Genomic DNA, 25,961 nt, shown 5'->3' with positions numbered 1-25,961 from the left:
TATATATATATATATATATTCTAAATGAAATCCCCATGTCATGACATTTTAGGGAAAACTCTTGGAAACTAAGAAAAAAACTTCAAGAGGTAAAGAATCCATTACATTGGAACGTTCAGCAGACTATTATAAAACAATTCTGAAAAAATTTGAAGTTATAAAGGTGGAGATGGAATATTGATAAATTTATAGTTTAGCAATAAGCAGAAGCTTGGGTAAATACTCCATCATCACAGGCTTGATCAACTTGAATCATGATAAAAGGACAGTGAGCTTAATTTGTTTTTTTTCTTAATTGTATCAAACAATTTATATAAAAAAAAAAAATTGAATGTGAAAAGTTTCTTCATGCTTATCTCAAGTTCACGAGTTTGCCATAACATCAGATTTGGAGTGGACCACCAGCAGCCAAATGAAAGTCGACGAACTTGCAATGAACTCACAGGCAACGCATTGTTTTGTTCATATACAGACAAACAAGTTTCACGCGTCATTGCGTAATCCATAGCTAGCTGCGCGACAATCCTTGCAGGGACTTTTTCCTTCTCGACAGTAAAATACTTTTATATATATATATATATATATATATGAACTTATGCGAGCTTCTTGGAGGTTTCGGAATTGCAGCTTAAGATTTTAAAAAATAATTTTTTTAGTGTTTTTATATTTTTTGAATTGTTAATATTAAAATGAATTTTTAAAAAATATATAATTTTAAAATATTTATAAAAAAATCTTAAAACATAACCTGGCTATTAATCACGGTGATCCCTCTTGTAATTTCCGTGAGGAAACCCTTTTTCTTTAGCAGCTTTCAAAGCTGAGTACGTATTATCATAATTAAGATGTTGAATTTTCCATTTTAAAAGAAAATAAAATCATATAGATGCTTCAAAACGTGAATCTCGATATAGATTGATGGCTTTACATATTACTGATTTTGCCTAAATACCTTCTCCAAAAATAATTGACGCTACAAATAAACAATCAATTTTGCTCCGAATTATTTTCTTGCAATTTCTTAATCTCCATCAATTGAATTTTTAAATTGAAGAAAAAAAACTCATGCAAAGAACATGAGCCCCACTTTAAAGGAAAATCTCGTGGAAAAATTGATTTGGGGATGGGTTTATGTGATTTTCACCTGATTAATTTCTTAATTAATGGTTTATGTTAATTAATTTAAAAAATACCCCGACTGAAAAATCTAAATTGCTAGATATAAAATCAATACCAAATTAAATTGTTTCGGATAAAACTGAAACTAATCTTATAATAGTTGATGAATTATATTTGGGGTCTTGCTTCCATATTTTATTTATTTATTTATTTGGTTCAATGGCTGAACTATAGATTAAGTAATAAGAGTTGTCCTTCATTAATCAAGTATAATTCCTCTCGTTCTAATTGGTAGCAGTGGGATTTGATTTCAATGAAGTTACGAGATGGTAATATGCCAAATGATTTACGTTTGAAATCTTTTTAAAAAATAAAATAAAATAAAACAAAATAACGAAATCTAGTAAGCCTGTGATCTTATCTGATTTTGAGAATTGCATTTAATGATATTTGGTCCTCCTTTCACCTCAAAAACTAACCACTTTTGAGACCCCTTCATCTAATGGCAAGTATTTTTTTTGAGACCCCTTCATCTAATGGCAAGTATTTTATTTTATTTTATTTTTTTCTTTCAAAGTTCAATTTAAAGTTGTAGCACCTGTTTTAAGTTGCATTCTAAACTGGTTGCATTCTAAACTGGGGTTGGGAGAATTTAAATGTTTTATATAAAAATAATTTTTTTTATTTTCATATCATTTTAATATATTAATATTAAAAATAATTTTTTAAAATAAAATATATTATTTTAATATATTTTCAAGTAAAAAAATATTTTTTAAAAAAACATTACTATATTTTCAAATATCACTATAATAATGGATTGTGGTAATGAAATTAATAGTTTGTTCTTGTAATAATTTTAGTACATGATTTCTCGAGCATGGACCTTAAAAACAAGGGATATATTAAAAAAATAGCATACAAAATATAATTAAATAATGAATTAACACATGATATATTTTTTTTTTTTGAAATAGCACAGTTTAAGAATATCATGGTTTAACATATATTTCAATAATATTATAATTTAAAAATATGATATTTGACTAAATATTATGGTTATTAATCTGATATTAATTATCATTTTATTGTGATTATAAACTTAAATATTTATTGATGTTACATTTCAAAAGCATGACACTAGCTTCTTAAAATATAACATTAAAATATTTTATATTATTTAATTAAAATATATTATTTAATTAGATTTTTTATAGTATTTAATGAAAATTTAAATCTACCATGCTAATTTTCTTAAAAAAATCCCAAAGCTAGATGGTACTAATCAGTGACGATACAATACAGTCACCAAAAAAAGACGAACGACTATATTTGCCTAAAAGCAAATATGTTCCTGAGATTTTGACAGGCAGTACTTTCATGCTGGAGGATGACAGTAGAGAGTAAGCATGGAGCAGCCATTTTGGAGTCTGGTGATGGTTCAAAGGCTCAAATTGTGTATGGTGGGAATGGATTATCATCACCAAATTTGAGACGGATAAACAATGAACATTTGGCCATGCAAATGTCATAATAGTTCCAGCTAGGGAATGAAATGAAAAGTATCACAAGTTTTGGACCATTTCTTGATTTATTTATTTTTTTTCATTTATGCCAGCACTTGCCATTGTTGACAACTTCAAATTCAAGTTCTCGACGATAAGGAACCTTCCAAAAACACATGTATAATGCTTTCTGTCCTTTTACTTGCTATCCTTGCCTATATTTACAGTGCCCTGTTCGAATCAATTTACAATTTCTGGATCTCATTTCCACCTTGTATGGGGTCTGAATCAATGGCTTCTTATAAGTCAAGTACTGGTATTTTAAATTTTCTGCTGATTTCTCTCTTGGATAGCTCTTTGATTGTTTCTTGTATCGCTAGTAAATTCAACCAAGAATTTGACATATCCTGGGGAAATGGCCGTGGTAAGATACTCAACAACGGAGACCTTCTTACTCTGTCTCTTGACAAAACTTCGGGCTCAGGATTTCAATCAAAGAATGAGTATCTCTTTGGCAAGATTGACATGCAGCTCAAACTTGTACCTGGCAACTCTGCTGGCACTGTCACTACCTACTATGTAATTTATAGTTTCTTTTTGAACATGTCTACTTCATAATTCAACGACGCCAGCAAGCTATGATAAGAATCCTAATACATATCATTAATGTTTGTATTTCAGCTGAAATCACCAGGGAATTCATGGGATGAGATGGACTTTGAATTCTTAGGCAACTTAAGCGGAGATCCTTACACGCTACATACTAATGTTTACAGTCAAGGCAAGGGTGACAGGGAGCAACAATTTCGTCTATGGTTTGATCCCACGGCAGACTTTCACACCTATTCCATTCTATGGAATCCCAAACTCATCATGTCGGAATCGTTACTATCCTTCTTGTGGTTTTTTCATTTTTAATTTCTATCTCCTTCATAACTTGGTTCTTTGTTATCTTTTTCAGCTTCTCAGTTGACGGGAAACCCATTAGAGAGTTCAAGAATTTGGAGTCAATTGGGGTTCCCTTCCCAAAGAAACAACAAATGAGAATATACTCAAGCCTCTGGAACGCTGATGACTGGGCCACTAGAGGCGGTCTTATCAAGACTGACTGGACTCGAGCTCCTTTCACTGCTTCTTACAGGAACTTCAAAGCTGACGCTTGTATTTGGTCTTCTGGCAGAGCAGCTTGCCCTTCAAGGAAATCTTGGCTATGGCAAAAATTGGATGCCACAAGTTTCCAAAGGCTCAAGTGGGTGCAAAAGAATTTCATGATTTACAATTATTGCACGGACACAAAGCGATTCCCTCTAGGCTTCCCTCCAGAGTGTAGTGTGAATATGTAAACCCTAAATTTTAATCACCATATATATGAATATAGCTTGTAACTCCTAGATTTCAATCACCATATATATACTTATATATGAACATAATTTGGTTGCATGTTGTACATAAGTAATATTTGCATGTAATTTTTAGAATGAATGACCTCTGTTTTCTCAAACATAAATTAGTGTAATTTACTTCCATATTAAATATTTGGCATCGTCAGAAAGGAAAAAATAAGCATACGCTGGTAAGCAGCAACAGGAAATTAACTTGTTATTGCAGAAAATCTGAATTTCTACCGTTCATTTATTTATCATTCATTGTGTTGCCTCTAGACTATGATTTTTATCACTGTAGCATGGCGCAAACCATCTATCTAGTATATTGCTATGATGAATGAAGGCTTCTATCATTATTACGAATGGACGACTGTTGGGCAAGAGGCCTGTATTTGACCCAGTTGGCATGATTGATTTAAAAAGTTAGATAAAACCAGTGAAAACAGTTTGTGATCACAGAATTTTCATGGAACCATCATCTTCCCTCCAAGGGATTGCTTATTGTATGTGACCTCTCTATACTCAGACAACTTGCCATTTTCTGAAGCATATGGAATCACTTTATTACAAGTTTTAACCACATTTGTGTCTTTTTGTTTTTGTGTTATAAAAATATTTTAAAAAAAATTTAAAAAAAAATATTTTTTATTTTACTTTAAATTAATATTTTTTTTTATGTTTTTAGATCATTTTGATGTGCTTATATTAAAAATAAAAAAAAAATTATTTTAATATATTTATAAGTTAAAAACACTTTAAAAAACAACTTTAATAATACTCACACTCATAAAAAAATATCAAGCAACTTAACAAAAAAACAAAAACAAAAAAAAAAATTCAATTGTAAAAAAATATCAAGCAACTTAACAAAAAACCAAAAACAAAAATTCAAGTCAACACAATTATATATGTTAATTCAAATTACTAGTCTCTTTTTTTCTCTGATTGAAATTACTTGTTAATACAAAATAAAAAGATAGCTGAACCAATTGTAATTGTAATTCAATTATTTTAAAATTTAGTTTGGCGAGTCAACTCAATCATCATTAATCTAGGTTTTACTTTGAGTTAAGTTTTTTAGTTGATATAGAAAAATTTTGATGATTTGATTAGTTAATTGACTGGAGCAATTTTTTTAAATAATTTCATTTTAATTTTTTATATTTTTCAAAACAATTTTTATGTAAGAAAAATAAAACAATGACATGGTTTTTTTTCTTTAATTTTATTTGAATTGTTTCCTTAGTTTTATTTTAAAATAACGATATTTATTAAAAACAAAATTCTAAAATGATATATTAGTTAAAAAAATTTGAAATGATGTGTATTAATTTTTTAAAATAATAGAATGTTGTTTTGCTTTTGACAAATCAATTTGGCCGACCCATGACTTGCCTTCTCCTAAGAATCAAGCAATGAAGATTTTCTGGAGTCTTTGGGAAGCTGATAACTGGGCAACCAAAAGAGTTAAAACAGATTAGACATAATCACACCTTTTGATATATTTATATGATGTTTAGGAGTTTAATGTATCTGTTGATATATCTTTTTAAATCAAATCAGAGTTAAGTTTTCCTTCAATTCAAATTAAAAAATTGTTGAATTAATAAGCATAGAAAATCTTTATTAAAAAGAAAAGCATATATAGAAATTGAAAAGAAATCCATAAATCTTTTAATTTTTAGAATTCGAGGCCCAGGACCATTCTCGTAGTCCAGCTGTGAAAACCCAGGAAAGGCAGGTGGTGGAGACCATTAGGGATCATCATGGCTTGTGGATTAAAGATTTCTCTGGGTCTACTGGCTATGCAACTGATATGATTGCTCAACTGTGGGCTTTTCGTCTGGTCTTGTTTTGGTTCAGAGTCTTCAGTGTTCTAATGTTATTATTGAATTGGGTATTTTTTTTCTTGTTATTTTTTAAAGATTTCTCTGGGTCTACTGGCTATGCAACTGATATGATTGCTCAACTGTGGGCTTTTCGTCTGGTCTTGTTTTGGTTCAGAGTCTTCGGTGTACTAATGTTATTATTGAATTGGGTATTTTTTTTCTTGTTATTTTTATGTTTTTTATTTGAAAATATATTAAAATAATATATATTTATATTATTTTTGAAAATTTATTTTTAATATCATCATGTCAAAACAATATGATTCACTAGTAAAACTATTTGTTCTTATTTTTTTTTTTAAAAGGCGACTCTCTAACAATAAAGAAGGATTATTGAGGGAAATTAAATTTGATGACCTGTCCATTATTTCTTGATTTAGAGACGTGAAACAATATTTAAGCAGCATTGTATCTCCATCAATTAATCAATTAATTAATAGCATCAAATTATAGTAACTTTTCTCTCGTGAGTATTCAATTATATATATAGTAGTCTTAAATGGTTACAATTATTGCTCCTCTACACGTATATGTAAATTTCCTTTTCCCATCACAAGGTTTACGAAGCCCTTCATTGCGCAATCTCTAGAAAGCGATTGAGAATCTTGATTTGAAGCCTAATATGGCTAAGAATAATGATGAAGTGAGTGAGATATCAATGCATGACAAGGGCCGTGGAGACATGTTCAATCCCGCGGATTTGCGAGTTCTAGCCATTGATGCTAACGTTGTCTGCCTCAAGTATTTAGTAGCCATCCTCCGAAAGTGTCAATACAGAGGTTTGTTAATTACTCCTATCGCTAGTTCTTTAGTTATATAAACTTTTATGAGTTTATGTGGAGATTTTGGACGTAAGAGAATTGCTAGTTTGTTTCAGTTTAGGTATCGTTAGTTAAACTGTTTTTTACTAATCTAGGGTTTTGAGTTTCCCTTATAATATTATTCTTAATTATGTGTGCCTTAAATATTATGCTAGTTTTCCTTATCACGTAAGTGAAGATTATATAATTCGAAGTAGAAGCATAAACAAAGAGAGAAGAATTTGGAATTTGTAAAGGAACTAGTGATGAACCGTCTTAGAAAGAGATGATTACAAGATTATATAATTCAAATTAAAAGGGATTAATTTGAATGTTGCCCTAAACAAAATTAATCCGAGCTGGTTTAAGGTGGAAAAAGCTGATCAGTAATTGTCAGCAAAACCCTAGTATCCTCGCTAGTTTGCCAGATCCATCTTTCTATTCCAATGATTTTAATCACTATGTAGAAACACGACACTTCCCCATTAATATTTATGAATGTCTCTTTTAATCTTTTTTTTTTCTTTTTAATAACTCCAATGTCAAACTCTTAACGAGAAGAAAAGAGACAACGCCAAATTACTATATATATTTATTTTTTTTCTTTAAACGACACACTATAGCTACAAGAAAAAAATTGTCCGAAAAGGGTTTGGCTTATATTTATGGCCTGACAGTACGGGATGAAATCTTATATGATGTTATGTGTGTAATTAGCTAGTATATATTTTACCATGATGGTCAACGTTAAATGTTAGTATTTAGTATGTATTTTACTTTGCAGATTTTGAAATAATTATCATCTTGGTATGAAATAAATAGCTGAGGAACTAATCCAATTGGATATTGTGGATCATTTATGAGTTCATTGAAAAATTCCCGCAATTATGATGAAGGTTATAAATCAGATAGAAGACATTGACATGGTCGATATTCATTGAATATATATAATCTTACATCTAGCTTGATGTTTTCCTTCTTAATTTCTTGTAGTTACATCAACAACATTAGCAGCTGAAGCTTTGAAGATTTTGAGGGAAAACAAGAATGATTACCACGTTGTTATTACTGATGTTAAAAGGCTTGACATGGATGGTTTCAAGCTGTTGGAGATCATAGGCCTTGAAATGGACTTACCCGTGATTCGTAAGCTTACAACGTCCACTGCACCAATCCTAATGTCTTTGTTCATGCCTTTCCTTGGTTAATTACTACAGAATAAATGTATATTTTTTGTGGAGTAATTGCAGTGGTCTCGGCAGAGGACAGTCAAAGCAGCATTATGAAGGGAATAAGACATGGGGCCAGAGACTATCTCTTAAAACCTGTAAGAATACAGGAAATGCAAAATATATGGCAGCATGTTGTAAGGAAGAGGCTCTCTGATTCTTCCGATAAATCTAGTAGCTTTACAAAGGAAACAATTGAACAAGAATCAGTGCCAACCGAAACCAAGGCAGAGGCAGAGCTCACGGGGGTCAAAAAGAAAGAAATTATCGGTAACCCAAATGGCGATGCTTGTAGTGGTAAAAAACCCAGGGTGACATGGTCCTCCGAGCTCCATGTTAAGTTTGTTGATTGTGTTGAGAAACTGGACGCACGTGGAGAGAGTAAGTTTTCTTCTACAGTCTTTGCGAGAGAGTGACAGGATTAGTAATTTTATTCATATCGTGCCTATGTTTTCATGGGCTTAGCTTGTCTTAGCATATTTGTGTTCTTACAAGAGTATCTTTGATGTTCATGTAGGAGTTCAGCCCAAAAGAATTCGTGAAATGATGAACGTGGAAGGTCTTAGTCGAGAAAACATTGCCAGTCATCTTCAGGTAAGTTAGATCAGACACTCTCTCATTCAACATCTACGTTACAACGTAATAGCTATTGATATTGATTAGGCGATGCAATTTCTGACTATTTAATGATTAATGTAGTAGGCAACAGAGTATCTTTTGCCAGTTTAATGGGACTGAAGGTATTGGTTACTTTTTTGTCTTCTTCTTTCTCTGTGTAACAGAAATATCGAAACTTGTTGAAGAAGCACAAGGATAAAATGAACCAACAAGACAACGCAGGGACTGATTTGAATAGGTATGGAAGAGTTTCAGCCACAAAGAACGGTCTTTGGAACACTTACGGTGATTCTACACAGAAGTCACAATCACTAGCTAGTTCTTTTACAGATTCGAAACGAATGTTTTTTCAACCAAGTAAACAGAATGTTTTCCTAGAAAACTCGCTACCTAGCAATATCACAATGAGAAAACCTGTTCCAGTGCCAGAATTCAAAGGTTTAAACTTCTCAGCATCTAGTTCGACATGGAAATTGCCTACTGAGTACACGGGATCTCAGTCTTTCGGCCACGATCCTGGTCTTTGTAATCTGTCACCTCTTTTATGCTCTCCTGCTGCTTCTTTCAAACCGTCCTTTCCGATGCATGGACATACTTCAATTGACACGAGCCCAGCTTCTGTTCTTTCTAATCCGAGTTATTTTCCTGGTATGTAATTTTTGCACCTTTATTCTGAGTATTTTATGATCTGTGTATGTTGTTATTGGTTTATATTTGTCACAAAGTTGAACCACCGCATCCAGCCCCGAACAGATTTGTCTAATGGGAAATTAAGGGAAACTATGGTAAAGAAATTCAGAATAAACTTGGAAAAAAAAGAGAAAAAACAAAGACTAGCTGTTGTTATAGCACAATGATAAAGACAATATGTTCTTTATCTTCAGGGCAATATGGTGAAGGAATTTCTATGAATCTCTGTGGAAGTGGAACTTCAAACTTTAGAGCGCATGATAGTCACTGTGCATACAGGGACCAAAAATCACTGCTGGAAGACTTCATGAATAGTGAGGAAGCTAAGTTATTCATGGATGAGGAAATTAGCGACATGGTCAACCAGGTAACTACATATATGCACTGAAATAACAAGTAATATTTAAGCTCGTTAATTTATCGTTTCTCATCTTTTAATTGACCTGTAGCTAGAATGATGACTTTTCAGGCTATAGTTTTCTTCAGACTGACAAAATGGCAATTTGATATTAGCCCTTTGATAATGGTACAGACATGTTCAACAGTCAGACAAAAGCATAACACAACGTTTTCTCCTCCCTGGCAGTTTAACAGTGATGCGACTCCTAGGCTATGATTTGTGAAGTCCTTCCTTCTGAAGCTCTTGCAATCTACCACGCCAAACCAGAAATGCAAATTTATTTGTGATTTTACAGTGTACCTTAGAACTCTGACTAATCTCTGGTGTTTGCGTTTTTTCCGAACAGCTAATCCACATCTTGTGGTTTGTGGTGTCTATATAATATAATTCAACTTCATCTGGTGAAGCAAGCATCGCTATAAACATTTCGCACATCTCGTCTACGGTTTGAAATCATGTTTTTTCAAAAATTTGAAAATTTCAGATCATATACTTCTTTGATGATACAAGACATAAAAGCACGTAACGCAAGGAAAAATCCCGAATTTTAGAAAATAAAAAACATAAAACAAAGGCACAGAAGGGCCTGAGATGCAAGTTTTGCGCCCCCCCCAGAAAGGGTCTAGAGAAAATGGCAGATCAAAGAACTATTATACTTCAGAAGACAGGCTTGCGCACGAGAATAACCGAGTTGATCACATCATTAGTAGGATGAAAGATGGAGAGAAGCTCAAATCCAATCAAATCATGTTCCTCGACAACAGGGTAAAGAAATGCTCTGGCTCCGTTTGCACTCCTAACGAGCAGAATTCCACCTTCCTTCATGTACTTCTTTAAATGGCTAGAATCTTCAATTTCTCGTCTTTGTTGAGACCAACCAAAGCAGCCAGAAATATACAATCATATTCGCTCACCTTCTCTTTAACATTGACTATGTCACATGTCTCAAACTTCATTCTCTTCTCAAGCTCAGCATCAGAAAGAACAAGTTGACGGGCGACCAGGGGTGTAGCAACCATTATTTGTTAAGGGGTTAAAATTAATATAATAAGATATAATATTTTTAAAATTTATTATACATAAGTTGTAAAAAAAAATTATATAATTTAATTTTATTCAAATAACTTACTATAAACATATAATTTGAACCTTTTACAATATAAATTAAAAAAACACATTGTTTTCTATCATTAATTTTTTTCCAACAATTAAATCTTTTAATATTCCAAATGATTTACTTAAGAATATATAATAAAGAAAACAAAATGAAATATTTTTCTTTGAATGTTCAAGTCATGGATAACTTTTGAACTAATGAGACTAAAATCGATGATGATGTTTTTTACCGGTATTCAGATATCAAATATTGATATGATTTCAGATTAATGTATGCCTTTTGAATTTTTTCTTGTTGATTATTCGGGTATTTTTAAATTTAAAAACGATTGCCTGAATCTCTAATTAAATGAGCAATGTCAATTATAGTAAAAGATTGCTCATTAATCAATACAGGTTCTTTGTAAATTGAAGTACATTGGGACCGCTCAACCATAACTTCAATATTACATATTAGAGTTAGTTTATTAAGTTGTTAGTTATTAATAAATTTTTTTCAAAAAAAAAATCAATTCTTCCAATTTTGTTCATGATTTAATCTAAAATCAAAACATATATTGTAAGGAAAAATTGATAATTTTTCTAGCTTTACTAAAAACAAACTAATAAAATATACAAAATTAATTAAAAAAAACTATTATAACAAGAATTCAAAAAACAATAGGTAAAACTAGCAGATCAAAGAAAAAAATAAAGCAAAAATTGTAAAATTATAAAAGAAAAATTCATCAAATTATTAACAAACATCTCAAAACAAAACAAAATAAAAATTTAAATTTAAGTTATTTTATTTTATTTTATGAAAAATAAATTAATTGGTGATTATATTTTAATTTTTCTGCATGAAAATTTTACATGTGATTTATATTTATATTTATATTTCTGTTTTTGACCGACTGTTAATGAATATATTATTTTCTACTGAAGCCAGGAAGTTTGGCGTGTGTTGGTCTTGAGAAAAGGCCTAGCTATATTACAAGTATTTATAGATGCTGGGGTGAATTAATTAATGGTGAAAGTGATGTAAGATCTGCTTAAGATCTCACCATGTCAACAAGAAGCGTGGTGTTCCATGAGACTATATGTGATGACTGTGATGAAGAAGATCCTCCTAATGGTTAACGTTCAAACTATACTCATAATTGGAGTCAAAGGTAATCGAGGCAAGGAACTTGCCCTGTGGATTCAATTAATTAAGAAAAGCTTAAATGGTTGAGAGTTTTATCTTGATTTAATTACTTTAAATTTATTTAAAATATATATTATTTCATTTGATTTTATTATTTGAGTTATTTTTAGAGTTTACTGTGTTGTTAAATTGATTTCTACACATATTAAAACTGATTTTTAAGTATTTTTAACTTTAAATTAGTTGAAGAATGGGTTTGGGATACCAACAAGTCTCTCGCTTATAGATGGGCCGAGTAATTTGTATTTTGTTTTGCGAATATTAATATAGTCAAATTAATTTGCATGGTTCAATTGGGCTAGAATGACAAGGCTTAGGCTTGGGTCAAGTGGGCCGCCGTCATAGATTAATTTAGAGGTCAAATGGACTGAGTATATGGGCTTTTTCCTTAATGCCTATCATGGTCGGCTACCTGTGGCATCATGAAAACACCGGGAGTTTAATAAATGAGAGTGCACTTTTATTTGTCCCCATGCCTGTCATGCGTGAGACAGACAGACAGGAATCGACCCTCCTCTTTTTCAAATGCGCCCTTCTGCCTTCTTTTTTTTTTTTTTCTTTTTTTTTTAAATAGGTATGCTTTCTCACGGGGGGGTTTCTTTTTTTTTCTTTTTTTTTTTAAATAGGTATGCTTTCCTCACGGGGGGAAAAAAAAAAAAGGAGGAGTTGAAAGGCATGAATAGCCGTGTTAAATTAACCCCTTTTGGTTGATCAAAAAGTTCAAAGGACATCGGGCAACACAATGATGGTTTATTTAGCCACTGTTGTGTCAATGTCACGGATGTGTTTGCAGTTGTGTTTTGAATGTTATTGGTTAAAGTTAAAAAGAAAATATTTAAAATTAATTTTTTTAGTATTTTTTTTATATATTGATATTAAAAATAAATTTTTAAAATAAAAAAAATATTATTTTAATATATCAATGAGAAAAAAACACTTTAAAAATTAATCACTGCTAAAATATCAAACACATTTAATATATCTTAGATTGTGTTGTGTTGTACTATATTCTTATATTAAATAAATTATTTTAAGTTCGGCTAACCTATTTTAAAAATAAATATGAACAACTCATTGTTGATTATAAAGAATTCTAATGATTAGTAATGAAAATGAAATCACATATAAATGGTTCATGCGTATCTTCTAATTAGTTTCGTGATCCTAATGACAACTAGTTTCCTCCTTTTCTAGCGTTGTTTTTATTTTAGATTTATTATATTTGACTATATATATGTTTAAATTTATAATAAATATTTGATTTTTATACTAATTTATTTTATTTTAATTATTTTTCTACTTATATTCAATATATTTTTAAAATATTACCAACGATATAACTCCATTAGTATATTCCAAAAATTTGAAAAATAATTATTGCAAATGTCACTACATTGATGGGTTTACCAATGGAACTAGACCATCGATATAATATAGAGAGTCGAAAAAAAATTACTGCAAATATCACTGCTACTATTAACGTACTAATGGAATTATAGATGATATTTTATCAATGATATGCTATATTGATTAATGAATACACAAATAAAAACAAATAAAAATATTGATGGTATTACATACGGTTTTCTTATCGATGATATGTTAAATTTACTGATAGAGCTACCAATGAAATAAATCAAGCAAGTTTTTTTTTTGACGTGATTTGTCAGTCGATAAGTCTATATATATATTTATTAATGTTGGACTTATTGACGGTTCATAAATTACAGACAATAGTTTTTTTGATAGACTGTTTTTATATGTAAATCCATCAATAACATATATACCGACGAATTGCTAGTATAATACTAACAAAAATTCATCAATAAAACTATTAAATGTAGCTGTGATCAACCTAATATTGTGAATGAAATTTTCTTTTAAAGGAGAACCAAGGCTATTAATTCTGTTCCGTTTCGCCCGGAATGGCCGAAACATTCCATACCAATTCAAAAAACAGAACAAAACGGAACAAATTTCATCTCATTTTAAATCTCGACCCGTTCCGAATTTTTTGGCTAAATTAAGCCCGGAACGTTCTGGTTTCATTTCACATGTTCCGTTCCACTCCTGAAAAGCCATTGAATTAAATTGAATCTCGTTTAATTTAATTAATTAAATCACTCAATTATAAAAAGCTTTTTTTCATTACTATTTTCAATAACAATGATATTAATAATAATATTGAAAATTATTATTACTATTTTCATTAACAATGATATTAATTTTTTAAAATTAGATTTATCACTAATATATATAGTTTATATTCATGTTGTTTTTTTCATGTTTATACTTTGTAGGAATTTGAGCAAAACAAGAGATGTTTTAGATTCCATTAGTCTTGATAACATTGACCTAACTTTATATTTAAAATATTTGTGTTAAAACATTTTACTTTCATAATAGTTTGATATTTTATTTAAGTTAAATTACTTTAAGTTAAAGATCTATTTAATTTTAACTATTTAGAAATATTTTAAATTTTAAAATTATATTTGTTTGGTATTATGTTTGTATTGCATAATTTATAATTAATTTATCTTGAATTTAAATTATGTTTTGTAAATAGAGTGAAAGAACACTAATGGGTTGTCCTTTGATTCATTTTACTTGTGTTTTGGTTATAGTATCTATCACCTCCTTTAAGTTTTTTTCCCCCCCTCTTCTCTCCTTAGGCTCTACATTTTAAGTTGTAATAAGCTAGCTTAGGCACATGGTCCTACCTCGTGCCCACGTTCTAGGGCTTTTTAAATGCCCAGACAAGTTGGTAAACCCAGGTAGGCACACCTAGCATGCTTTTTTATTTTAGGTATTTGTTTTTTTTGTTGGAATATCAATTTGTTTTTTATGATTAATTGTGTTTTTAGATAATTATTCTTATAGGTAAATAAAAACAAATATGATTTTTTTATATAAATAATATGGGTTTAGCAGTAATTTTTTTTCTTTGTTTCTGTTATTACATTATATCTTTCAATTTCTCCTTCTTACTTCTTTTTAAATATAAAATTTTTAACATTTGTAACTAAATCCTCACTTTATTATTTTTTAATTGGATGATAAAATATTGTTAGTTTGGATTTTAAATGTTTTTATAAAAGAAATTTATTTATATATAATTTTATTTTTATAGTATTGATTTTATTGATACAATTCCTTGACAAGGGTCATAGGATTTAACAAAATTAGATGTATAGAATCTACACAAGATTTTTTACATTGAAAAAATCCAAAAAAAAAAAAGAATACAAGGGCGAACATGCCAAAAACCTATTTTTACTGGTTAAATGTACAAATAACTGATACATTGTCTCTTAACTGAAAGAGAAAAAAAAATTCATGAGACTTAAATATTATTATTTTTTACACTCTAAAACTATTGTTTTTATGATCCTACGGATTCCTGGAATAAAGATGGTATCTTGTACAGGTGAATCTTTAACCCTTCCACTTTTCACTGAGACTGCAAAATATTCTTATGAATTATAGCCCATACCGGCGTATAAAGAATTATTTAAAATATAAATGTAGGGATTAATCGAGATGTGGTCCGAACATTCTATGTGAATAAATGAATAAAAAAAAAAAGAATTATTTAAAATATAAATGTAGGGATTAATCGAGATGTGGTCCGAACATTCTATGTGAATAAATGAATAAAAAAAAAAAGAATTATTTAAAATACAGAGATTAATGCTATACTTAGAACTGTTGTGACAGAAAGCAACTTGGTTATGACATGCCATTTTCTTCCTATCCTCTAGAGCCAGGCCGAGGGTAGTTTCGATATTTTCTCAAAAGCTGAATATGAGATGGACTTCTAGCATTAATGCAGACAGTTGGGAGAGGCCATCGACCCAACTTAACACCCTGTGCATGAAGGCTTGGCTTTATATATATATATATATATACACCTCTCCCACCTGTCTGCATTAATATATATATATATATATAAAACAGAAATGGAATACTTTACTAAAAGTTTTCGGATAATACTATAGGTTGAATTTTTTTAATAAAAAATATCACAGTTTAAACACAATCACGTTTTAAAATATTGTTTTATATATACTTACTGTTTAAAATAGTGATAGCCTCTCAAAATATATTTTTTACAGGACTGCTATTGGAAATAGTTATTGTTTAGTAAATGTTTCAAAATAATTTTTATATATATTTTTAAATTAATTAATGCCAACAAACTTAACAATTTTGTTTTATGAATATTTGACAATCAAAAAATAAGATTCAAGATTCAATAATCAAGTAAAAAAAAAAGAAATAAGGTGATGTTGCAATAAAAAAAATGAGAGAAGAAAAAAAAATGGTTTTGTGAGACTATTACTGACATACTCTATATCTTTAAAAAAATCTCAATAAAATAAATTTAAATATATTTTAAAAAAACACTAGAAGAGATCACAATTAATCCTAAATTAACACCCAACAGATCCTTAATGAGTTATAATCATGTTTGGTGGATTTTTAAGATATGATTAGACTTGCCTGTCAAGATTTTTAAAAGCATGGTTGACTTTTTTATGCATATTTATTAAATTGAGGAGGACATAGATTTTTAGAATAACTGTTATTTTTAATAGATTTTTTATTTAAATTGTGTTATTTTTCTAATATCTTTTTAACATATTATATTTTTTCTAAACTTTTATAAAAAAAGGTGTTAAAATTCTAAAATACACGCACATATAATGAAAGCATTCCACATGTTTGTGCATTTGTTTTTAATTTATCCATTTCCTACAACTTAAGAATACTAGAATTCTTTATGATATTTCATTATTTCTATAAAGAGTGAAAAATATTAATATATTTGTTTAAGCTATATGATAATAATTTTGTATCATAGCTTAGTTGGTAAGCACATGTATCTAAACTTAAAAAATTGTGGATTCGAGAGTTAGAAGAGGCAATATTTTCTTTGAGAGAGAGTAATAAAAAGAAAAAAGAAAAGAGAGTACTAGAATTCTTTATGATATTTCATTATTTCTATAAAGAGTGAAAAATATTAATATATTTGTTTAAGCTATATGATAATAATTTTGTATCATAGCTTAGTCGGCAAGCATATGTATCTAAACTTAAAAAATTGTGGATTAGAGAGTTAGATGAGGCAATATTTTCTGAGGATCTTAATAAAAAGAAAAAAGAAAAAAAAATTATAATTTTTTATTTTTATTTTTATTTTTAGTTTTATTTTTATTTGAATTTTAATATTTTTTTTCAATTATTATACATATAATATGAAAATAATAATACAAATAATAAATTATTCATGAAATTCAATTCAAGTTGTTTTCTATTCTTAAAGTTTTTAAATAAATTTGAATATGATTTTATTATATATATATATATATATTTTAAGCTAGATTCATTTACATTTTAGTTTTGACATAATTTTTTAAACAATATTATAATTTTTTATTTTTAGTTTTAGTTTTCGTTGACACATAAAACATGCACATATTATTTTGATTTTTTTTATTGACTTGTTATAAAAATCATAAAAAAAAATTTTAATGGTTTTTATTGACTTGTTATAAAAATCATAAAATGTTTTTTTAATATGAAAAATTCTAGTTAATAATCTTATGTTTTTTAAGATAAACAAAAAATACATTGATAAAAAAATATATTTAAATTTAATTCAAAACAACTATATTTTTAGATTTAATAACACTGCTAAAGAATTACATGAAATTTGGAACTAGTATATGCTATACATATCAAATACAGTAGAATGTAAAAAAAAAAAAAGGAGTGAGGAGAGATTAAATTAATGTTTAGGCTTTTCAAGGTTGTTTATTACGAACCATATCCATTGTCGACCAGTTCAAAACTTGTGTCTAGCCATTAGGTAAAGCGTTTTATTTTGATTTTAAATCAATAAGGGAAATGCATACACATAACTATTATATGTATTTTAAAGTATTTAATTTTATGTTAGAAAATAATATAATACATACAAATTACAAATTACAGTTTAAATTTCTGAATTAAAATAATTTTTTAAAAATAATAGAAGAAATACCAAACATATTACTTTATATTTAAATTGGAGTGACTTTATTTTTTTAATGAAAAGAACTTGATAAGATCTTCTTATTTTTTTTTTCAAAATGATTCAAAGCCCTGGTAGAATTGAAAATGAATATAGAAATAAAAAAATATTTTTTTATCTAAACATTAATAATTTAGCATGAGGCTTTGCCTTGTTATTTTGACTATTTGGTATATATTATATTTTCTACATCATTCATGATTTATTATTTCAGTATGGTTTAGTTAAAAAGAAAATCAATCAAGTAATAAAATAGAAAAAAAATCCTCATAGGAGAACATGGTTTCATTTGTGAGAACTTAAAAAGGCAAATCAATTAAATTATTTTTAAACAATTACTTGTTGATATATATATATATATATTCCTCATGTATAAACATTTTCTAGGATGGATTTAACATCTCAACAATGCTCAGTATAGAACCTCTTCTTTGGCATGCATGTGTCAAACATAAAGATACAATCGGGGCCATAGCCAAAAACTAAAAAAAAGACACCCCAGCATTTAATGCATTAAACGTGTTCTCGTGGGCATCCACTAACCGGTAGTTTTCCCCTCTCTCCCTACCTCATATGGAGCCTACTTCCAAGCCCTACAAAAGGTTCTGCAGGAGGAGGATTGTGAGCAGAGCAGAGATTATTTGATATATATAGTCGAGAGAATGGCGCTGGAGATAGCCAAAATAGAGGCTATTCTAAGAGGTATTGCTATATTGCTCTTAGTCTCAACAGCTTGTTTAGTAGGTTTAGACTCTCAAACCAAGTTTGTAATAGTCTATGAAAAGGAAGTTACCTACAAGGACTTGCACGCCCTTGTGTAAGTTATCTTTTCCTTGTCAACTCTAAATATTTACCAGTATTTATAGTTAATTCTTAACGTGTTCTAAACATTCACCTTCTTGCTTGATTATGCTTGGTTTGCGTGCGCTGCGTTTAAAGAGTTTTGGTGCATGTGGATGCTGTAGCTGCTGCTTACAATCTGCTTCAGCTATGTAGATGCTCTGTGTCCGCGTGGGGTCTAGGAAACTTGAAGGGATCTTACAGATATCTGTCCTGGGCTTGTTGCGTGTTGGACCAGGTACATCTTTTCCCACACAGACTTGCTGAGTGCTGGCTTGATTCATATACAGAACTTTACTCAAAGGTCAAAAAGACTCACTGAATACCACTGGCACTGTCATTTCAAGAACTCGACAAAGAACTTTATCGAGAAAGGACAAATATTACTGAATTACAGGACCATAAATGAAGCAACTAAGTAGTGGAGCCGAGCCACCTTTACTTATTGCTCCTTCTTATTTTGCGGCAGCCTTTTACTTAATGGCTCGTGGGCTGTGATCCCCTCCACATTTACTCTGATTTGCAACATCTTTGATTGATAATTATGTTAATCTTCCATCACTTATCTATTTACTAACTGATGAGTAGGTAAATGTATTAAATGCTGGCGTATATAAAAACATAACAGTCAATAATGTTTTTCAAATTTTATTTTTTTCTCTAAATATTTTGAAACAGTATGTTGTCTGGTGGTCACACTTTTACTATAATTTTTTTTTTTCTGTCATTGAATTTTTGTTTTAGAAAACTTTTATGGAGATGATATTTTCTTTTAATTTTAAAAAGAAATTATTAAATTTTTAAAGTTTATAATCTAAAAATAGATTTAACAGGTTAAACTATAAAGTTATGATTAATTTAATATATTATTTTTTTAATTTAAAAAAATATCATTTAACTTTTTTAAAATTAAATTATAATTTTTATTTATTATTCAAGTTATTTTTAAACTTATCAACTTACCTTAACTAAGTTATACCTAAATTTTAAATTTAGACTTGAAATAAGTTTAGAAACAAGTTAATTCAATGAATTTTAAAGTTGATTTATTTAATTAAAATTATTTATAATATCAAATAATTATTTGTGACTTGACATTCAATTTTTTTTTGGTTTATATAACTCTCAACTTAGCGCTTGCCAACAATACTGAGGAAACTAATTTAGTTTGTGTTTGTGCCAATATGCAAATAAATCCTTATTAAAAACCTCATCGAATTAACCCTATATTTGTTACATTTTGTTGCTTTCTTTTCTAATATCGCCACGGATACAAGCTCTAGGAAGCTATTTTTCAAAAACATCACTAAAATTAAGCTGCATGCCTAACAACCAAGTTTCCAAAGTGTTTAATTAATTAGTATCTGTAATTGACGTGCTGGCTTACCTAAAGTCCACATATTTTGATGTACTAATTAATTTACAGGGTAGGCAGCGCTGCTGTGAGGCTCGAATCTAATTTCTTTTTACCTCTTTTTTTTTTTATAAAAGCTTACCCCATAAAAAATTGTTTAATTTATTATTAAATTTGATTCAGAAATCTTTTATCTAATTTTTTACTAATTTAAATTTAAATTTTAAATATTTTTTTTTAATATAAATCAATCAACATGTTAAATTTAATAATAAATAAGATCACGGATAAAAAATACAATTTAATTTTAAAAAAATTTAAGATTTTTTTTTTAATATTAAAATGTTAATGTATTGAATTGACCCGAATTTTTTTGCTTAACTAGTTAAATTCATGATTTAGATAATAAATTTTATTAGGTTTAATAATTTTATTTTTATTTTTTTTAAATTATTTTTTATTTAATTATATGATAACAAAAAAAAATGCTAATATAACCAAGTAAAAATAAATATTGAAATGTTTGTTTAAGATAAGGGTAATTTTAATTTATGAATAAAAATTTAAAATTAAGTAAATATTAAATAATAAAACTAAAAAAAATTGAAAAAAAAAGTGAATGCAAAAAAAATCCTTCATTGTTCATAAAAAATATAGGGAAGGATATGAATTGAAACCCTACTCTTCTACTTAGGCTTTGTCGCACATATGAATTATGCTCATGTGCATTATTGTTCTCTATCTGCTAAACAGTTAGCAGTGTACACTACGTTCGCAGCACACTTAGCAGCACTTGAGCACTCAGTTCTAGTCCTTACCGGTGCAAAGGTCTTTCAATGGGTGAAGTGGTGCAATAAATTCACAAGATTCTGCTTCCAAATCGGCGGCGCTTTGACATGTTGTTTCATAGCATCTGTGCTTATGGCCATGATATCATTCATCTCAGCCTTCAATTTGTTTAGGCTCTATTCACCAAAACACTTTCTTCGCTTAAAGGGGACATAGCCTGTTTTCAAAATTCTGATTGGAAACTGTAACATTTTCTTCTGCCTTTGCTGCTGCTGTGTTAAGCTTGATCGCAAACCTTGCCACACAGCTAGTGGTGTCCGTATTTGATCTTTGGATGTTTTTGGTGGTTCCAACAGTTTCCTGTAAATTTCAAAGAATATCTTGTATTTGTACTTTCAACAGAATAAATGTCTTCCTTTTATGATGAGAATCAAGTCAGGGACAACAAAATAAGCAGAACAAGGCGTAAACTTATGTAGGTTTTACATGTTTATACAAGTGAATATATCATATACAAGATATAAAAGGAAGGTTAAATATTGTAACAATCTTCTCAAAAATACATGCTTTAATACGTCTCCCCAAGCTGATGATCATGAACAAGAGATACTCAGCTTGAATCTAAGATACTGAAAATGGACTGCAGAAAGTGGCTTAGCACGAAAGATTTTAATATATTTAATGGTATTAACAAAGCAAAGACTTGTTTTATTAAGCTTACATAAAAACTTTATTAAAGTTTATTTGTGAAGAAATAAATTCTTTTAAATTTTATATAAAAATCTATAAAATTGATAATGTTTAGATTTAATTACTTCTTCATCCAGCCAGCGCCAGACTCAATATATCTAAAATCGATACACTGCTAAACCTAAGAAGAATTGGGTCTAGTGGCAAGTGAGGTTCTGGCTTAGCGGTGGGAGGGGCTTGTCCCCTTCCTCTGCACCTGGGTTCGAACCTCATCATGCACGCCTGTCACCCCTGCGGTGCCTTACCTGCTCACTGGGCTTGCAGGATGTTCAGTGGGCTGTGAGGATTAGTCGTGGTGCGCGTAAGCTGGCCCGAACATCCCACGTAAATAAAAAAAAAAGAAAAAAGAATTGGGTCTAGTGCTAGAGCTAGCATCCCTAAATTCAATACATTACAAAATCCAATAAATATTAGTCTGAGAAGCATTAAGACCAACATATTTGAACTTGATATAATTCCAAATCTAATTAGAATTGAGTTCAAAAAACACCAGACCTATCATACATGATACAATGTCCAGCTCAACCATGGCTAAGTTTGGCTTTGATCAAATTCAAGATATATCTATTAGAGCATGTTTGATATTTCTAAATGTCCTTTCAACACGGTTGAGGATATGAGAAAATTATATCTAGATATATTTGTTTTGATTTAATATTTTTTTATGGCAAAGACATGTAAAAATATATAAAGATATACTTATAAAATCTAAATTCATCACTCATTTTGTTCGATTGTTCAGTGTGAAATAAATATAAAGTAAAAGAATGATGATGAGGCCGCAAATTCATTTTCGTTGATGGGCTGCTTATTGTGCTCTCCTTGTTATTGCTCTCAATTGTTTTCATCATTATAGATATCATGTTAGGCCTGGATCCATTGGGCCTCGAAAGGACTTGGTTTTGAATTTGGATTCAAAAGACCGATTTCTATATCCGTTGTCAGCTTTGAATTTCGATCATTCAAGTTCTTGTAATAAAAAGCAACGTTTTGAGTATTATCACTCAATCTTTGAAAGTTACAAAGGATTCCATCCTGGAATTCTCAATATTTGGATGCCAAACAATTTATAAATAACTAAAAAGAAATAATTTGAGTATTATAACCCTATTAATATAAATTCACTAAATAAGATTATATCATTTGACCTAAAATAGCATAATAAATGAAAACTCGTAGATTTGAAGCTAATAGCAACTTTCAGCAAGAGATCTGGGTAGGATGACATTATTATTCTTTCCTGTCATATATTTATATATATTATTATTTACAATTTACAATCTTTTAAATGTTAGGTGCGACAAACATAACCAAAAATAAAAACATTAGCTGATCCTAATTGGCTTAATAGCAAATCGCCAGCAAAGTGAAATCCTCTTTCATTATATAAATAGAAGAAAGATTTACTCATAGTAACATTATTGCAGGAGATCAACCTTGTCCAGAAAAGATGACAATGGGGCACCTAACCCTATGCTTTCCACCGATTTCATGCCAAATTAAAGCTCCAACCCACAAACTATTCCTTTTTGGCACCCCTTTCTCCTTTCTTATAGCAATTTTGAAGCTCAACTTCTCGTCAATCTTGGAAAATTTAAGCTTCTTAGGTATCACACCAATCTTATAAAACCCTGTAAGACCCACCACTTTCGCCTTGTATTTTCTTGACCCAACTTCATTAACATTCTTCAGCCTCCTATAAAAGTTCACTCCCTTGCGACCAACTTTCTCTGCTGCTACAACTATAGCCGGGTAATTCAATTGCCCTTCGCCGATATTTGAACAATTTGCATGTTTTCCACTAATAATATGTATCTCGTTCTTGGTGTAATTCAATTGACATAGAAAATCAATATAATCTTGGTAACCCAAATCAAATACCAAACCGGGATCCAGTGCTCGTTCAGGATGTATATGCCCAGCTCCAAAATCAAACGGGTTAGCAGCCTTCCCTGTGGACTCATCAAGAATTAATGATGAACTCCACAAGGACACATTTCTGTAGTAATACAATTTATGCGTAATTGAGGTTGTCATTAGGGCTGATTTTATTTCACTCGGACCCCAATCGGGGTGGACCGATTTGATAATCGCTGCCACCCCTGATACGTGGGGACATGCCATGGAAGTTCCGGACATAATGTTAAATTGTGACCGTCGATTATCTAAGGCCACACTAGAAGGTCCAATGGCGTCCGTCCATGCCCCTAATATGTTCACACTGGGAGCTATAACATCAGGTTTCAGTATCCCGGGCACAGCTGAATTGGGTCCTCTGGATGAGAAGGAGGCCACAACGGGTGCTGGTTTTGCATGCTTTTCTACAGTTCCCTGAGATGAAATGTTTGCCACAGGACTGTAACTAGACAAAATATAATCCTCAATTAACTTGGCTTCCAAGATGCCGACGGTAATAGTTGGGATCACATGAGGTTCCGAGATAATCCCTTTTGGGTCAATACTACCGTGACATATGACCATAGCTACTGCTCCAAGTGAAAGTAGTGATGCTCCCAGCAACATTCTTGGCATGTGCCCGGTGGTCAAGCAGAGTACAATGTTGCCCTTGACTAATTGGCGTGAGAAACTAAATTTAGATGAGCTGATTTCACCACCAAAGTAAAGCCGGTGAAATCCTCGGGTCAATTTGCTTTCTCGAGTCAAAGTGATAGATATTCCCGTAATCGATATTCCGTTACCAAGAAGCAATTTTGCTGGGAAGTCTCGATCAATTGTTCCTGCACCAACTGTTGTGATCCATGGTGGAGCATTGGTGATGCTTGCCCAAGAAGGCCCCTCATTTCCTGCCGAGGAGGAGACAAATACACCACCAGAAAATGCTCGAAGTGATACAATTGATAATAGGTCAAGATGAAATGGTAAACGGGACGAACCAAGAGATATTGATATGATATTAACGCCATCTAGAATTGCCTTCTCAAAAGCAGCACAAATATCCGATAGCAAGCAACCCGAGACCCAGCATACTTTATAAACCGCAATTCTTGCATTTGGAGCCATGCCTTCGGCCAACCCGCCAGCAAACCCATAGAAGCTGGATCCAGTAACTGGAGCTCCTGCAGCTATCGACGAAACATGTGTACCGTGGCCATCATGGTCTCTTGGTGACCGAAATTCACTGGCAAGGTGATCCAAGTGTCCAAAAAATGCCGTATAACCACCCGAAAAGAACCGGGCTCCTATTAATTTCTTGTTACAATTTGATTGATTGAACCCATACCCAGTTTCGCATTTGCCTCTCCAATGAGCCGGGATGGGTTCTAATCCATCATCTGCAAAGCTTGGGTGTTCAGGCCAAATACCCGTGTCCATGAATCCTATAATAACGTTGGATCCTGAAGAGTTTTGAAGCTTAAGTTTTAAGTTATTAAGGCCAAGAAAAGATGGGGAACGCGTTGTGTGGAGGTGAAAGATTGAATCGGGAAACAAAGAGAGAACCCCATGTGAGCTGTTGATGTGGATGGCTTGGTACGGGGTGAGAGATGCAGAGAAGCCATGAATGAGAGTGTTGTAAATGTGAATGAAAGAAGTAGTTGAAGAAGAAGAGGTAAGTAGAGAAGAGTACCAGTGATGATGAGAGAAGAAAGGCGAGGGTTTACAAAGTGGATCAACAAGAGCTATGAAAGTCATGAACCTAGTACTATTACTTGATGTTTTTGTGCTATTGGTGTTAAAGATTAATTCCCGAGAAGTCTGTGAAGAAGGATAGGTGAAGTAGAACAAGAAAAGAAAAACTGAAAGAAGAGTCCTCATGACTTCTGTTTACCAGAACAGTAACAGTTACACCAGAAAAGTTTTTGAGCTTAGCTAGGTTTATATTGTAATTGATTTCACATTAATTAGTGCAAACGGATGCAGAAGAGAAGGCCATGAAGGGTCATTTTTTTGTTTGACGAGGCATTAGTGGAGTTTATGCTTTGGCTGGAAGGCGCATGGCTTGGGAACTAGGATCGATGAAAATGGCATTCGCAGATAGCAGTGGCTGATGGGAGGTGTGTAAAGGCTAAGGAGGTAAAGCTTTTTTGCTCAGAGCAGGCAGGTTGGCTAATTTGTTGGGTTGTAAGTTTTCAGAGAGCTGTAACGGCGTGCAATTAAACAAGATATAACTTCATTGCTCATCGGCACCAGTAATCTTACTACGATTTAATTATCGATCGGTGCTTCCAAATCTTGAAAAAAAAAAAAAAA

The 25,961-nt window shown here is 30.7% G+C and overlaps 5 protein-coding genes across 5 annotated transcripts; 3 read left to right on the top strand and 2 right to left on the bottom strand.

Moving 5' to 3' along the window:
* Positions 1 to 2,865: 2,865 nt before the first annotated feature.
* Positions 2,866 to 4,125, top strand: LOC105139303 (xyloglucan endotransglucosylase/hydrolase protein 22-like). The gene is made up of 3 exons (XM_011045689.1): positions 2,866 to 3,203; positions 3,306 to 3,499; positions 3,586 to 4,125. Exons 1-3 carry the CDS (start codon positions 2,901 to 2,903, stop codon positions 3,965 to 3,967), a joined length of 879 nt encoding a protein of 292 aa, XP_011043991.1. The 5' UTR covers positions 2,866 to 2,900; the 3' UTR covers positions 3,968 to 4,125.
* A 2,395-nt stretch (positions 4,126 to 6,520) lies between these two features.
* On the top strand, positions 6,521 to 9,949 carry LOC105139313 (two-component response regulator ARR10-like). Its single transcript, XM_011045705.1, has 7 exons — positions 6,521 to 6,677; positions 7,692 to 7,844; positions 7,949 to 8,308; positions 8,445 to 8,521; positions 8,710 to 9,193; positions 9,430 to 9,602; positions 9,822 to 9,949. Exons 1-7 carry the CDS (start codon positions 6,521 to 6,523, stop codon positions 9,849 to 9,851), a joined length of 1,434 nt encoding a protein of 477 aa, XP_011044007.1. The 3' UTR covers positions 9,852 to 9,949.
* Positions 9,950 to 10,292: 343 nt separating this feature from the next.
* LOC105139312 (nicotianamine synthase) lies at positions 10,293 to 10,654 on the bottom strand. Its single transcript, XM_011045704.1, has 2 exons — positions 10,550 to 10,654; positions 10,293 to 10,454 (listed from the first exon to the last, which is right to left on the bottom strand). The coding sequence occupies exons 1-2, from the start codon at positions 10,652 to 10,654 to the stop codon at positions 10,293 to 10,295; spliced, it is 267 nt and encodes an 88-aa protein (XP_011044006.1).
* Positions 10,655 to 18,612: 7,958 nt separating this feature from the next.
* Positions 18,613 to 21,436, top strand: LOC105139302 (CASP-like protein 2C1). The gene is made up of 3 exons (XM_011045688.1): positions 18,613 to 18,836; positions 18,959 to 19,097; positions 20,967 to 21,436. Exons 1-3 carry the CDS (start codon positions 18,682 to 18,684, stop codon positions 21,216 to 21,218), a joined length of 546 nt encoding a protein of 181 aa, XP_011043990.1. The 5' UTR covers positions 18,613 to 18,681; the 3' UTR covers positions 21,219 to 21,436.
* A 1,679-nt stretch (positions 21,437 to 23,115) lies between these two features.
* On the bottom strand, positions 23,116 to 25,873 carry LOC105139301 (subtilisin-like protease). The gene has a single exon (XM_011045687.1). It carries the CDS (start codon positions 25,524 to 25,526, stop codon positions 23,184 to 23,186), a length of 2,343 nt encoding a protein of 780 aa, XP_011043989.1. The 5' UTR covers positions 25,527 to 25,873; the 3' UTR covers positions 23,116 to 23,183.
* Positions 25,874 to 25,961: the final 88 nt, after the last annotated feature.

The sequence above is a fragment of the Populus euphratica genome, unplaced genomic scaffold (assembly GCF_000495115.2).
Source record: "Populus euphratica unplaced genomic scaffold, PopEup_1.0 scaffold141.1, whole genome shotgun sequence".
Taxonomy (NCBI): domain Eukaryota; kingdom Viridiplantae; phylum Streptophyta; class Magnoliopsida; order Malpighiales; family Salicaceae; genus Populus; species Populus euphratica.
Note: the sequence above shows the minus strand (reverse complement) of the source record. Positions and strands in the feature narration are given on the sequence as shown.